Raw genomic sequence first — 14931 nt, 5'->3', positions numbered from 1 at the left:
GGAGGAAGGCAGTAACCAGCTAGTTGACAAGGGATTTTCGATGCATTTTAGGAATGTTGGTGATGACCTAATACTGGACTAACCTAATGAAAATCTACATAATAATGTTATTGCCAAGTTACAAAGAATGACTGACTGCAATTTCATCCCTCTGTTGTTTTGGGTTTCTAGAATGAGCTGACACGAGCCATCTGTTCAGGCAGAAGTGTGTGCCATCACAAGGTTACAGGGTATTCACTGCCTGTGTCATCGTTGTGATCAATAAGAATAATGAGCTATCACACTGTTCCTGATGGAAAAAGTCATGCCAATATTGAATGAAGCAAAGTCTCAGAAGTGAAGCAAGAGCTCAATTCTCCCTTGTACTCCTGGCCTGAGTCCGATTCAGTGGAGTAAAAACAATCAAAATAGCAGCTTCCTCCTAACTTGAGTCCAAATATGAAAGCCAGAATCCAGTGCATTCTCATATCCAATGACCAAATCAAACAATGGGAAACACTTGTACACTTGCTTCTGATCTAGGCGATCATGCACAACTCCTCACTGGTCGCACAAAATTGGTATATGGTCCTCCTTGTCCAAATTGGTGTATTTTTTGGAATTTCATATCTGACGATGGATAGTAGAATATCTACACCGTGCAAATACAGGAGGTTTTGCACAAGAGCTGTTCTCGTATCTGATGCAGCAGCAATCTCACGGGGTCAGTCCTTGTGCCTGAGAGTTGAGCACACAATTGAAACTGCCACTTCAATGAAGTACAGTGGCAGTGCTGCACTGCCACAGCTAGTGTCTTTCAGGGGAGATCTGAAACTGATACTCCACCTGCCCCCTCATGCTGATTTTGAGAAGTCACACAGCACCATGTCAGAAATGAGTAAAAGGATTGCTTCTTGCCTTCACATCAACACCGATTAAAATGAAACATTGATTTTTCTCTCGACTGTTTGCAGAAGACCATGTCTGACAAATTTATCATCATGACAACAGGGTCACTCTTCCATTTCCTGCTCCCTCCTAATGTTGTTACAAGTCCGATATCTGTCCAAGTTTCTACTTCAAAAACCCCCATTTAAGATTTCAGATGCCGCCAGAAGGAAGGAATGTGCAAAATAATGTTGCTATTGAAAGGAGCAATGGACGCTTACTGGCAGGTATATTAGCAGGGTCAGATGGAGGTCCTCATCTTCACCACCAGCCCATTCCTATTCCTTTTCCCTACCGCATCCCAGGTCCCATTAGGACGCGAACTGACCTGATCCAAGTGAACCTCATAGCCATGGTAAAAATGAATGAAGCTTCTTATTTACGATGCTTTGCCTCAGAGACCCTTCCTCCCCTCACAAACCAAAATCCCTAACATAGCCTTAACTCATGAAAACAGACTCTTTGGTTCAACTCATCCGTGCTGACCAGACATTCCAATCTGACCTAGTCCCATTTACCAGCATTTGGCCCCTTTTCCCTCTAAACCCTTCCCATTCATTTCGTTCCGAAGTTCTGTCAAGTGATTGTGAATTGCAAGGCAGGGAGCTAGAATTTATTGGTTAAAAAAATGACAGATCAGAGGAAGAAAGATGTATGACTCAAGGACAGCTGAAGAAATGCATGTAGACTTTGAGAGGCTAAAGTTTTAACTTAATTTTCTTATTACTTGGGTTTATATAAGTGGGAATTGTGTTCATTGGAACATCATACCAGTAGACTTTAATTCAGTTCAAGAATAGATAGCAGTTAAGGGAGAATTGTACCGTTTGTAGTAATTCTGTTAATTTGTTCAGTGTGAGGGTTAAATAAATAAATTGTTACTTATTACTCAAAGTGAATATCAGGGATTTTCTTTGATTTAACCTCCCCCTCTCCATAGCAATATATCCATCCAGATGCCTTTTAAATGCTGTAATTATACCCATCTCCACTTCCCCTGGCAACATGCTCCAAATACGCACAGGTGAAAAGTCTACCCCTCGGGTGCCTTTTAAACGTTTCCCCTCTCACATTAAACCCATGCCCTCAGGTTTTGGACACACACAGCCCAGCGAAAAGACCTTTGCAATTCACCCTATTCATGCACTTCATGATATTCCAAATCTCTATAAAAAATCACCCCCTCAGCCCTCTCGATGCTTTATTCAATGGGATGGCTACTCAGTTTGGGCATCACTCCCCTAATGCCACCATACTTTGGACAGGTTCCCAGCTTAAATTGCTGGCTATAAGGATCCGCTTGTACAGTTATTAAACCACACTCTGAAAGACAGACCCCAAAAGGCCACAAGTACCATCTGAGCAAGCTCATTATCTCTGCTATTGAGGCTAACTTTATGGAGGTAGGGAATTCTCTGATGGGGTCACTCATAACAAAGGCCATATGGTGGTGTTTTCACTCATCACTGTAGGGGAGGCCAGACTAGCGATTCCCCAATTCAACTGAAAAACAAAGAAAATTTACCTGGTGGCAAACATCCAACACCAGAGATTGGTTTTCATACTTCTTCACTCGGCAAGCATTCCTTCAGAGAGAGAAATAAAAAGAGAGAGAGAGGGGGGGAGAGAGGGAGAGAGAGAAGAAAGAAAAGAAGAGGGGGAGAAAAATACAGGAGAACAGTCAAATCAAACAATTCTGCAAAAACATAAGATTTTACCTGACTTTGCTTCAATAAACTCAAAGGAGCAAATGCGCATGCTAGCAGTGAGCTTTTAAAGGAGAAATGGAAAGAAGAAATAGAGTTTGCATGAAATGAAAAAAAATTAAATAAAGGGACGCTTGAATTTCATTTTATGCAAGCACAGTTCCAGCCTCCCGATCGGTGCAGATTAATGTCACACACATACACAGATTGACTGATTCTGTAACTGCAATTCCAAGAGAAACCATCCCTTCGTGCTGACTGAGTTGAAGGCAGGACCACTTGCACATGTTGTGGAGGGAAAGGGTAACTGTATCAATACTCTCAGTTACAACCCAGCACATGCTTACAGTGCTACCTATGATGTTATCAAGTTCAATTGGAACTGGCTCCTAGTGAGGCCTTGCTCTGCCATGTACATGTTCATACATGAAGTAAAACACTGTTGCAATCGGCCTAATATTCGGATTTTGACTATCTACATTTCCTAGAAGCTGCTAACAATCCTCCAAAATGTGCAAATTGTGCTTTTATTGTCTGCCTTACCAATTCTACATTTTGTTACTCAGGATGGGAATCAATTTCCTGAGCCTTAAAATTTAAACCTTCAGACGTTTCCTCTGTGAGGTGAGCCGAATCCTTTGCACCAGGTGAGGAAATTCTGCTTTTCACCCACTAAACTCTTCAACTCAAATGAAATTTAACAGGGAAAATAGCACTCCCTTCAATCTATCGTGACAGCAAACGTGCATTTTTAAAGGTCGGTGTAACACAAAACATTGTTGTGCTGGAAAAAAATAAGCAACTCCTCATCTGTGTGAAGATGAATAGATTAATAAATAGATTTACAATAGTCAGTTGAACAACTGAAGGGAAAATTACACCAAATCTCTTCACACAAGGATTGAGATCTGAATCTAAAACAGATTCCACGGGAACTTTCAAAGGTAAGTTGGAAGTGCATTAAATTGGAGGATTATAAGCAAGGACCTGAAGTATTGGACTGAAGTGGATCCTTCTTTCAAAGGGGCACATTGGGCTGAATAGCCTTTGATGAAGAAGTGAAAGCAGAGGACTTGAGATGAGTCTCTTGCAGAGCATATCATGGAATAGAACTTAGTTTCGGAAAAGTAGCGTTTAAGCACTCAGGTAGGAAGAAGAGAAGACCCGAATATTATTTAAACAGGGAAAGACTGGAGAAAGCTGCAGCACAGATGCATGGGGGGGGGGGGGGGGGTCTTTGCGCATGAATCACAAAAAGCCCCTTCGTCTGACATTCTTGCAAGCACAAGCAGAGATCTGTTGGGCTGAATGGCCTGTTTGTGTCACGGAAATACTGTGCATGGCTATTTCCTGGCTGAAGGCTTGCATTGTTGACCTATCCCTGCCTCTAACCAATGCCACGTGGTCGATGACCCACCCTTATTAATTCTCCTCATTCATGTGACTCTCCAGCTGGACCGAAAGAGCAGGGAGTAATCTGATAACTCACTAAAATTCCTGTCGGAAATGAAAACTTGCTCTCCGATAGTGATCAAGCACATGTAAATGAAGAAGAGTTTTGAGTTTCCTTTCCTCCTCCAAATTAAGCCAAAGACACAACATAGATCTTCACCGTATGGAAATGTGTAGGAGAACTTATCAGAATTATCTTGTCCTAGCCATAGAGTCAGTAAATTGGGCTGCAGTTACTCGTTTCCTCCCAGCATTATTCATTGTAGAATTTAACATAACATCAAACCGGCAGACAAGGCTGGCGCAGTGGTAGTATGGCGCACTGACCTCTACATCGCCGAGGCCAAACGCCAACTCTCCGACACCTCCTCCTACCGCCCCCTTGATCATGACCCCACCCCCAAGCACCAAACCATCATCTCCAACACCATCCATGATCTCATCACCTCAGGGGACCTCCCACCCACAGCCTCCAACCTCGTTGTTCCCCAACCCCGCACGGCCCGTTTCTATCTCCTTCCCAAAATCCACAAACCTGCCTGCCCTGGTCGACCCATCGTCTCAGCCTGTTCCTGCCCCACCGAACTCATCTCCACCTATCTGGACTCCATTTTCTCCCCTTTGGTCCAGGAACTCCCTACCTACGTCCGTGACACCACCCACACCCTCTACCTCCTCCAGGACTTCCAATTCCCAGGCCCCCAAAACATCATCTTCACCATGGACGTCCAGTCCCTATACACCTGCATTCCGTATGCAGATGGCCTCAAGGCCCTCCGCTTCTTCCTGTCCCGCAGGCCCGACCAGTCCCCCTCCACCGACACTCTCATCCGCCGAGCCGAACTCGTCCTCACCCTCAACAACTTCTCTTTCGATTCCTCCCACTTCCTACAGACAAAGGGAGTGGCCATGGGCACTCGCATGGGTCCCAGCTATGCCTGCCTCTTTGTAGGTTACGTGGAACAGTCCCTCTTCCGCAATGACACAGGCCCCCCAAACCCCACCCTCTTCCTCCGTTACATTGATGACTGTGTCGGCGCCGCCTCTTGCTCCCCAGAGGAGCTCGAACAGTTCATCCACTTCAACACCATCTACCCCAATCTCCAGTTCACCTGGGCCATCTGCAACACATCCCTCACCTTCCTGGACCTCTCAGTCTCCATCTCAGGCAACCAGCTTGTAACTGATGTCCATTTCAAGCCCACCGACTCCCACAGCTACCTAGAATACACTTCCTCCCACCCACCATCCTGCAAAAATTCCAACCCCTATTCCCAATTCCTCCGCCTCCGCCGCATCTGCTCCCAGGATGAGGCATTCCACTCCCACACATCCCAGATGTCCATGTTCTTCAAGGACCGCAACTTTCCCTCTACAGTGGTCAAGAACACCCTTGACCGCATCTCCCGCATTTCCCACAACACATCCCTCACACCCCGCCCCCACCACAACCGCCCAAAGAGGATCCGCCTCGTTCTCACACACCACCCCACCAAACTCCGGATACAATGCATCATCCTCCGACACTTCCGCCATCTACAATCCGACTCCACCACCCAAGACATTTTTCCATTCCCACCCTTGTCGGCTTTTCGGAGAGATCACTCTCTCGTGACTCCCTTGTTCACTCCACACTGCCCTCCAACCCCACCACACCCGGCACCTTCCCCTGCAACTGCAGGAAGTGCTACACTTGCCCCCACACCTCCTCCCTCACCCCTATCCCAGGCTCCAAGATGACTTTCCATATTAAGCAGAGGTTCACCTGCACATCTGCCAATGTAGTATACTGTATCCATTGTACCCGGTGTGGCTCCCTCTACATTGGGGAAACCAAGTGGAGGCTTGGGGACCGCTTTGCAGAACACCTCCGCTCGGTTCGCAATAAACAACTGCACCTCCCAGTCGCGAACCATTTCAACTCCCCCTCCCATTCTTTAGATGACATGCCCATCATGGGCCTCCTGCAGTGCCACAATGATGCCACCCAAAGGTTGCAGGAACAGCAACTCATATTCCACTTGGGAACCCTGCGGCCCAATGCTATCAATATGGACTTCATCAGCTTCAAAATCTCCCCTTCCCCCACTGCATCCCAAAACCAGCCCAGCCTGTCTCCGCCTCCCTAACCTGTTCTTCCTCTCACCCATCCCTTCCTCCCACCCCAAGCCGCACCTCCATTTCCTACCTACTAACCTCATCCCACCTTCTTGATCTGTCCGTCTTCCCTGTACTGACCTATCCCCTCCCTACCTATCTTCTTTTCTCTCCATCTTCGGTCCGCCTCCCCCTCTCTCCCTATTTATTCCAGTTCCCTCTCCCCATCCCCCTCTCTGAAGAAGGGTCTAGGCCTGAAACATCAGCTTTTGTGCTCCTGAGATGCTGCTTGGCCTGCTGTGTTCATCCAGCTTCACACTTTATTAACCTGCAAATGACATCTGGTTTATGATGGGAGATACTCATAAACCCAAACTGAAGATTAGAAATCATTCCTAACTGAAAATTTGTCTGAAATGCTACTGTCTGACAGGACCAGTCTGGCAGTGATGACACACAGCTTCAATCACCAAATTGCTGGAGTTTGGAATCCCTGATGCCTGACCTTGTCAATCAAACAGCAGTTGCAGTTTGCACAAAGAGAGGTTGTTTGTTTGGCAATTAATGAGCCAGATAGAAGATGCTTCAAATCATTACTGAATAAAAGGAATACAAGTGACACACAAAATTGAGAGTCACTGCTACAGTTGATCTCCAATACATGACAGAGTTTCCAAACAGTAATTATGGGCATAAATGGTCATTAAAGATCAGAAACAGATAATCCAGATCAACAATGATCTCATTGAATGGTTAAACATGCTTGAGGAGCTCAATGGCTCACTCGTGCTTCTGGATCGACACAAGATCAAAAATATCTATATAGCTCTCTAAGACAACACTTCCTCTGGCAGTTAATTCCACAAACAAACTACTTGTGTAAAATTTGCCCAACAGGTATCATTAAAATCTTTCTAATCTCTAAGCCCTCTACTTATGAACTCTCCCACCCTCGGGAAAAGACTTTGCTGTTCACCCCTCTGTGCCAATCGTGATTTTACGAACCTCTAAGATTACCCCTCAGCCTCCTACACTTCAGTGAATAAAGTCCTAGCCAATCCCTATCATGCTAACTGAATCCCTCCAGTCCGAGTAACATCCTGATAAATTTCTGAACCCTCACAATTTAATAATATCCTTCCTGTAGCAGGGCGACCAGAGTTGTGCATTGTGCTCCAAAAGTGGCCTCACCAGCGTCTTGTACAACCTCAACAGGTCATTCCAACTGAGAGACTCAACTGTCTGAGCAATGAAAGAAAACCTGCTAAAAACCTTCTTAACTACTCTGTCTATACAACATGCAAACTTCAGAGAACTATGTACCTGAACCCCGAGGTCTCCCCATTTGACAGCATTACCCAGGGCCCTGTCATTAACTGTGTAAGTCCTGTGCTTTTTATTTTAAAAACCAAAATTCAGTACTTCGCATTGATCCAAATTAAACTCCATCTGCCCATTGGTCCAATTGATCAAGGCCCCTCTGAGATAATCTTCACTGTTGACTAATTTTGCTGTCATCCACCAACTTAATGACCATGCCTACTAGATTCTCATCAAAATCAATTTTTACATGACAAAAGTGGACCCAGCACCTATCCCTGGGGAATACTGCTGGTTACATCCTCCAGTCCAAAAAATAACCCTACAGCACCACCCTGTCTCCTACCATCAAACTAATTTTGTATCCAATTGGCAAGCTCTCCCTGAATCCTGTGATCTACCTTTACTAATTAGTCAACCATGTGGAACCTTGTCAAACGGCTTTACTCAAGCCCTTGCAGACAAATGTGTCCCACTGTTTTTGTGCTAAATTTGAGCAATGCACTTATCTCTTCCAGAGTTTTGAATGCCAATTAAAAAAAATCAGGGCAGGTGTTGAAACTGGCACTGAGACATCACTACCTCATGATATACCTCTCAGAACGCTTAAGTGTGTTATCAAAGACATGCTGCGAGACACTGCTCACAAATAAATTTTAGAAAAGGAAGTAAATGCGGAACAACTATGACCTACTTGATTATGAATCAAATGTTGAATTGCAACTGAGCTCAAAGGACTGAACAGCTGACTCCTGCTCCTAAACCCAGTGTTCCTGAAACACTTCCAGTCAGGTGGCTCATCTCATTGTTCAGAAAGGCCTGGGAGAACAACTGACCAAAGAAAATGAAGTGATAGCACATTGCCTGATGAAACAATTTGCGCGTGACCCTGAGCTCTATCTGCTTCAAAATGCTTAATCCCCCAGAAGACAATCATTTTATTTTTTTGAAAAATAGAAGACAGCTGAGTTTCAACTGAGCAAAGACAGACTTTTTGTACTGTTGCTGACCTTTTGAGTAAATACAGGATAATCTACATTCACAGAAGGTAAGTAAAACAGAAATAAAACTGGGTCAATTAATCATCTACCAAAATGAGCAGACACAACTGTGCTCTAACAAATTTGCCAAAAAGTCAGTATTCATGACAAGCGAGGAAAAATAAAAAGCTAATACACACACAGGGGGCATCAAATATGGATTGAAAGCAGCAGGACTGTCTTGGAGGTGGAACAATGTCCATTGTTGATCCATTCACAATTGGGAATTATGATGGATTCAAATGCCCCAGTTGACCCAACAGGGGCCTGCTTCTGCGAGGCCTCAAGGAACAATCTTGTCGTCAAAGTGATTCCAAAATCAACAGTTAAACCACACGGTAGGAGCGCGAACCAGGGTTCAGGCCAGCTTACAGGATGCAAACACTGCCACTTACAACAGTCAGACATGTTTCCTCACAAGGTGCACAGCTTTCGACTCTGCTACTCTCTTTGGAACCTCAGTCAACCTGTCACACAATCTTGATGCAAAGGAATTCCTAATAGCTGTCCCAAAACACGTGTGTACGTGTCTGTCTGTGTGTGCGTGCGTGTGTGTGTCTGCGTGCGCGCCTGTGTTGGAGCAACCTACTCGACAGTAGACTATCAAGGGAACTGTTTCTATGCTACAAACTACATCAAGTCACATTATCATCATCCAATATTTGCCTCTCTGAACAGCCCATTGTTCGCTGGTCTGTTCTGACCCCAGGAGGTCATGCTCACAGCTCTCACTGTCCTGCTCCCAGTGCTCGAACATCCATCTGGTATCACGGCAACCAGAACTGGATGCAATATTCAAGTTATCGCTTTGACAAGAGCACTGTATAATGTGGCCATGACATCTCCTCATTGATATTCTGCTGAGTTCACAATGTAGTTGAACATCCTGGTGATTTCTTCGATTGCTGCTGAGCATTGGCTGGATAGATTTAGCATTAGTCTCACCACTAAATGCAATTTTTCCACACTTTACCCAGTTAATTTCATGCTTTTTATGTAGCATGCACTGCCCCAAACAACTGTCCTTTTTAAAAGCACATTTGATCATGTACCATTAGGTTTCCAAACAGAGTTTCATCATTTAAATGGAAACTGCAGTCATCCCGGCACCATACAACTTCCTATTGGAATTTATCCCCGACTGTAAAACAATTCTGCTTCAGGTCCTCGTTAATACCTCATCTTCAACCAGCTTCTTATCCATTCCTACACAGAATCATACAGTCATAAAGCACACCAACAGACTCTTCGGACCAACTGGTCCATGCTGAACATAAGCCCAAACTAACCAAGACCCAACTGCCTGCTCCTGGCCCACAATCTTCTAAACCTTTCCTATTCATGGGCTTAGCCAAATGACTTTCCAATGTTCTGACTGTACCTGCATCCACGATTTCCTCAGGAAATTCATTCCACACATGAACCACCCTCTGTATAAAAAAAATGTCTTATTTAAAATCTCTCTCAACTCATCTTAAAAATGTGCCCTCTAATTTTGAAATCCCCCACTTGAGGGAAAGACAAATACTATTAACACTATCTGAACCTCTCATTTATAAACTTCTACCAAGTCACCTCTCAACCCCCCATGCTCCAGTCGAAGGGGTCCCAGGCTATCCAGCCTTTTCAATTAAACCTTACATAGCCAAAAACTTCCTGGCCAATCTCTTCTGAACCCTCTCCAGCTTGATAATATCCTTCCTTTAACTGGGTGACCAGGGCTGAAAATGGTATTCCAGAAGGGGGCCGGACCACATTTTATGGAGTGCAATTTCTTTCAACAAGTCTGAAAGTGAGACCTATTCTCAGGAAGGGAGCCACGAAACCCTCATCAATGGTTGCAAGAATTTTACTCACTCAATGTGGCCTATATCTAAATCTAGACTTGCAGCAATACAGTTGACTCTCAACTGCTCAGTAACATGTACTAGCCTATTGTTCAGTTCAATTAGAGACTGCCACCAAAGCCCACATCCCATGAAAGAACAGCAGGAAAAAAAAAATCAACCTGTCACAACAACAACTTTCCTTTACAGAATGCCTTTAGCGTCATGAAATGTCCCACAGTGCTTCACAGAAGCAATGATCAAATGAAGGCAGTGGGTAGCAGTGTTGCTGGGAAGGTGCGGAGGGAGGAAATGATTCAGTTCCTGGAATTGGAGAGGCTTATTCAGTTAGATCTCCCATTTTTGGAATCAAATCTCATGTTTGTGAACCAAGTTATTCTGAGAGGTAATTTTGAACTTCACTTCTGATAACTGACCAATTCCTTTACCAAAACATGCTGTCATTTCTAGTACAGGCAAAAACCTCTGACACGTGCTTTTTCAGCAATATTTTACGTGCAGAAGAACAAAGACTCATGGACTGTGGTTTCCCCATGTGTATTTTACCACCCTACTTATGTACATGCAGCTTTTTATAATTTGCAGATACCTCCCTCACATTCAACAAATCCCTCATAATGACTGTAAATATCTGACAAATCCCTTTCAACATAATAGCTAAAACAAGTATGCCCTTTGGGATCTGTTTGCTTCATGCACAATTAGCCTGTCCTGGGCTTCCATCTCACTGATGTCAAAGTCAATTATTTAATTTACGATACCTTCATCCAAAGGTGGAGTATTGCTTGCATCTTCTCTACGAACACATTAAAGGAAGTAGTATTAAATAACATTTCCTGTTTTGTGCTCATTCTTCATTTCAGGCCTAATGGCATCTGCCTAGTTCCTTGCTTCTAAATTAATCGAAGAACATTGAGCTCCAGCTGCAATACCTTTCTCCAGGGTCTCTCTCATCACTCCTTTGATCACCTCTTCCTGTGGTTCTTATTTTCCTTCCCTTCTGCAAGATTTTTACTTTCAATTTCCTCTTGAACTTCTTTTGTTTTAATAAACTATTCTTGGCCATGATTGCTTCACTTCTGCGTGCCCTGTTTTGGGAATACCTTCAGCTTGTGTACTCAGAATAACATCTGCAAAAGGTGTCACATGTACCTTGACCTCAAGAGTTATTGAGAAACTTTGCCCAATTTATTTACTTCTGTTTTCCTTGCATTTCAATGAAATTAAACTTTTTTAACATTATGCTCTCAGATAATTGAGACCGCAAAACCACACTAACCTGTCATTAAGTTGCCACAGTCACCCTGCTGTAAATACTATGTCTCCCATTTTCTGTACACATAGTGAGTCATTAGGAGTAATGAATGACTATAAATATTGCTATCCATAGCTCAGGCAGCACACTGGCTCCAGACATGCATCTGACTCATCAGCTGTCGAGCTGTACAAGACCAGAGGCCAGCAAGCAGGTCAAAAGGAGCACCTCAGCTTCTAAATAGCCTTTACTGCTTGACTATTTTCTCTCAACAGTTGAGGGGAAGGATACGAACCTTGCACCTCAAATATGCCAATCATCTTGACAAATGCCTTGACTTGACATGACCCACGTACCCAGGTCCAACAGTAAACCCTCTCCCACCCTGTACTCATCACATGGGACACTTGGAATAGGATGTAGGCAGAAGGAGGAACACGCATTGCTAAAAAGATACAGAGACACAAGCATCATTAACTCAAAACTTTCTAATGCACTGGACGAGAACAAAACCTTATTTCAAAAAGAAAAGAAAAAATTAACTTCTTGGCTGATACCCCACAGTGAGGAAGATAATCATTGCACAAGTGATATGGGGCTTATTACATCCAGGACCTGCATTTAGTTGTCTCACATTCAGTCTGCTCGACTAGATAAGGCCAGGACTTCACCCTACATTTATTAAAGTGAATTTAACCATAATGCCTTGTAATTAACACTTAGGAATAAGTATTTAAAAAACAAGTTTGGTGAATGGGATTTGTTTTCGTACTTCAATCGAATTTAAAATCAGTCAGCAAAAAGAGCAATTGTCTCTGGGCCAGCATTTTCCTTTTCAGCTCAGATCACAGCAGCACTTGTGTCGCACTAAGAAATTAGTACTTACACATGTAGAAAATAAATTAAATAGCAGAAATATGTTTTTAAGGCATAAAATAACTAACAAAGCTCCTCCTGGAAGGGAATGCTTCATTCCTTCCACTCAGAAATTTTGGCAATTTTATACACTTTTTCTCAAATTAGCGCTTTGGGTTCTATTTTATACCTTGTGTGAAGACGACTTCACTATCAGCGATGAAGTACAAGAGAAAGTAAAGCTGCAGTGCCCCAGGAAAACTTGAAAAACTTTAAAACGTGATTATCCTGTTAAAGTACTCCTCTAACTTTTGGTACAGTGACAAAAAAATGAGTTCAAGGATTGCTTCTTTTCAAGGGCAACCTCTCAGTTTGAAGCCTCCACCACATAAACCAGATCATTCCCTTGGGTTACTCAGGGGACAACTGTCCGCTCTCTCTCTCTCTCTCTCTCTCTCTCTCTCTCCAGTTGCCGAGTCCCAAAAGGTTACCAGTTGCCAGCAGATTCCTCAGTAACACTCGGCCTCTGCTCAACACTTTGCAAAGTCACTGAAATCCCATTTATATGAAGAAGCTACATCCATCGAGACTAACTCTGGTCTAGAAAACCAGTAAATTTGCACAACTCTCCCAGCCTTTGTGTGCATCACAGCGGTGTAGATGGTCTGCAGAGATGAGCAACCAGGGAAGGACAAGCTGGCTGGACTAGGTTAGGTGTCCTCATCATCCCATCCTGACCAGGCTCATGTTTCCTGCACCTGACCATCATTTGTTGAAGCTGCTGGTCAAGATACAAATTAAGACCTGCTATCACACTAAGTCGCAGTGGACCCTACAACAGTGGGATCAGTTTGTTCACAGGGTCTCTTATTCAAGAACGTCAGCTATGAACCCCTCTCTTGAACTTGATTACTGACTCGCTGATCATTCATGTCAACACTAAAAAGCCAGACCTGGTTTCAGTTGGAAAGCTGAAGGTAACAGCTAACATGTACATGCTGGCACTGCCCAAGATTCAACAATCACAGTAATATGGTTTCACATCGTGAGGCACTGCAGCTTTCTGGTCATCGCTATTGAACAAATGGTAACGAAGGAACTGTACAATGCATACAATGAATTAGCACAGATAAGGAGCAGACTGTGATCGTGCAAAACAGTTCCAAGTACTTACATCAGAAAACAGAGAAACTTCACTTGTTCAATAGTCCTGGTGCACAGGCAAACAGAGAACACAAGAGAGACAGGAGACACACATACAGATGGAGAATCAAAGGGTTGACAAAGACAAAAGGGAGAAAATAAAGGTCACAGACAAAAAACTGGTAAGTGCAACACAGTTATTAGTCAAAGGAAGCCTCAGCAGTGCACTGTGATGATTTACTATTGCTTTGTTTGAGGTGAACATAGATGGGAGTCATGGTTCAGCCTAATTTGACAGTCCCCATTTCCCTGATGTTTTGAGAGGTTTTCATCTGCAAACTTCTGGAACCAGTCAACAAACCCAAATTTTTTCAAAATGGATGTTCCTGTACATTATTTTGATTCATTAAAAATAAGCTTTGGTACTATTAACTTGCCCAAAATAAGCAGTGTTGACCTGCAATGGAGGGCATTGGGAATTGGTGCTTCAACAAGAATCTTTCTTAACTGTGACTCTGAAATTCCTGAAAACACTCTCACTTACCTGAGTAGGTGACAATTCTCCTGCGTTACCTCATACAGCTGAAAATTGGACATACACTGCTGAAAAGTCAGTGTTTGAATATGGACAAGGTTGTCAGCCCGTAATAAAACAAGATGATGCTGAGACCCTCAAGATCATTTTCAACTCCTCAACTTCCACTGATGGCTGGGCTTTTACAGACTCTGTGTATGTTCATTGTTTCCATCAACTTTCCTGAAAGCATTATGATTGTGCAACACTGAGCAAAGTGTCACAGGGAAGACATGCCGGGTGCAGCTGATGGCTCCTGGCAGTCGCCGAACAACCTCTTTTTATGGACCACAGATCCATCACAGACCAAGTCTTGCCCACCTTCCCCGATACAAAAAAAAGCCAAAAACGTAAGGATTAAAAATTCAGAATAATTCTCTGTGCCAAAACAAAAAGCAGTGAGAGGCAAAGCTCAAGTTTTCTGGCTGTACACTTGACTTGGCTACAGCAAAGATGGTATTTCTTAAGAATATCAAAGGATCAGGCCCCTGGCCTCAGCATCTTGGTGCCTCCTTTCTCAACAGTCTTCCTCCCCCTTAATTATGATCTCACTGATGGCAGGAGTTGTTTGATATCTCATATAAAGTGGCTTTTCCTCTGAGAATCTGGACATCTTCTGTTCATTGGCTACATTCATCTCTTTAAAATACATCAGCCTTGAACTTATAGTACTGGGGAGAGCTCCATTGTGGCAAGAGATGGAAATGAAGACAAT

The 14931-nt window shown here is 43.6% G+C and overlaps 1 protein-coding gene across 6 annotated transcripts in view; it reads right to left on the bottom strand.

Annotated features, from left to right (window-relative positions):
* Positions 1 to 14931, bottom strand: part of tacc1 (transforming, acidic coiled-coil containing protein 1) — a 139519-nt gene that overhangs the window by 41743 nt on the left and 82845 nt on the right. For 4 of the 6 annotated variants that reach the window (XM_048522854.2, XM_048522852.2, XM_048522857.2 and 1 more), the window contains exons 4-5: positions 13674 to 13709; positions 2453 to 2513 (exon numbers count right to left, since the gene is read on the bottom strand). In XM_048522854.2, coding sequence (XP_048378811.1) covers positions 2453 to 2513; positions 13674 to 13709 — 97 coding nt within the window. The remainder of the gene's footprint in view (positions 1 to 2452; positions 2514 to 13673; positions 13710 to 14931) is intronic. The other 2 variants (XM_048522853.2, XM_048522858.2) reach the window with 1 other exon arrangement.

Source organism: Stegostoma tigrinum, chromosome 40 (assembly GCF_030684315.1).
Source record: "Stegostoma tigrinum isolate sSteTig4 chromosome 40, sSteTig4.hap1, whole genome shotgun sequence".
Lineage (NCBI taxonomy): Eukaryota > Metazoa > Chordata > Chondrichthyes > Orectolobiformes > Stegostomatidae > Stegostoma > Stegostoma tigrinum.
Note: the sequence above shows the minus strand (reverse complement) of the source record. Positions and strands in the feature narration are given on the sequence as shown.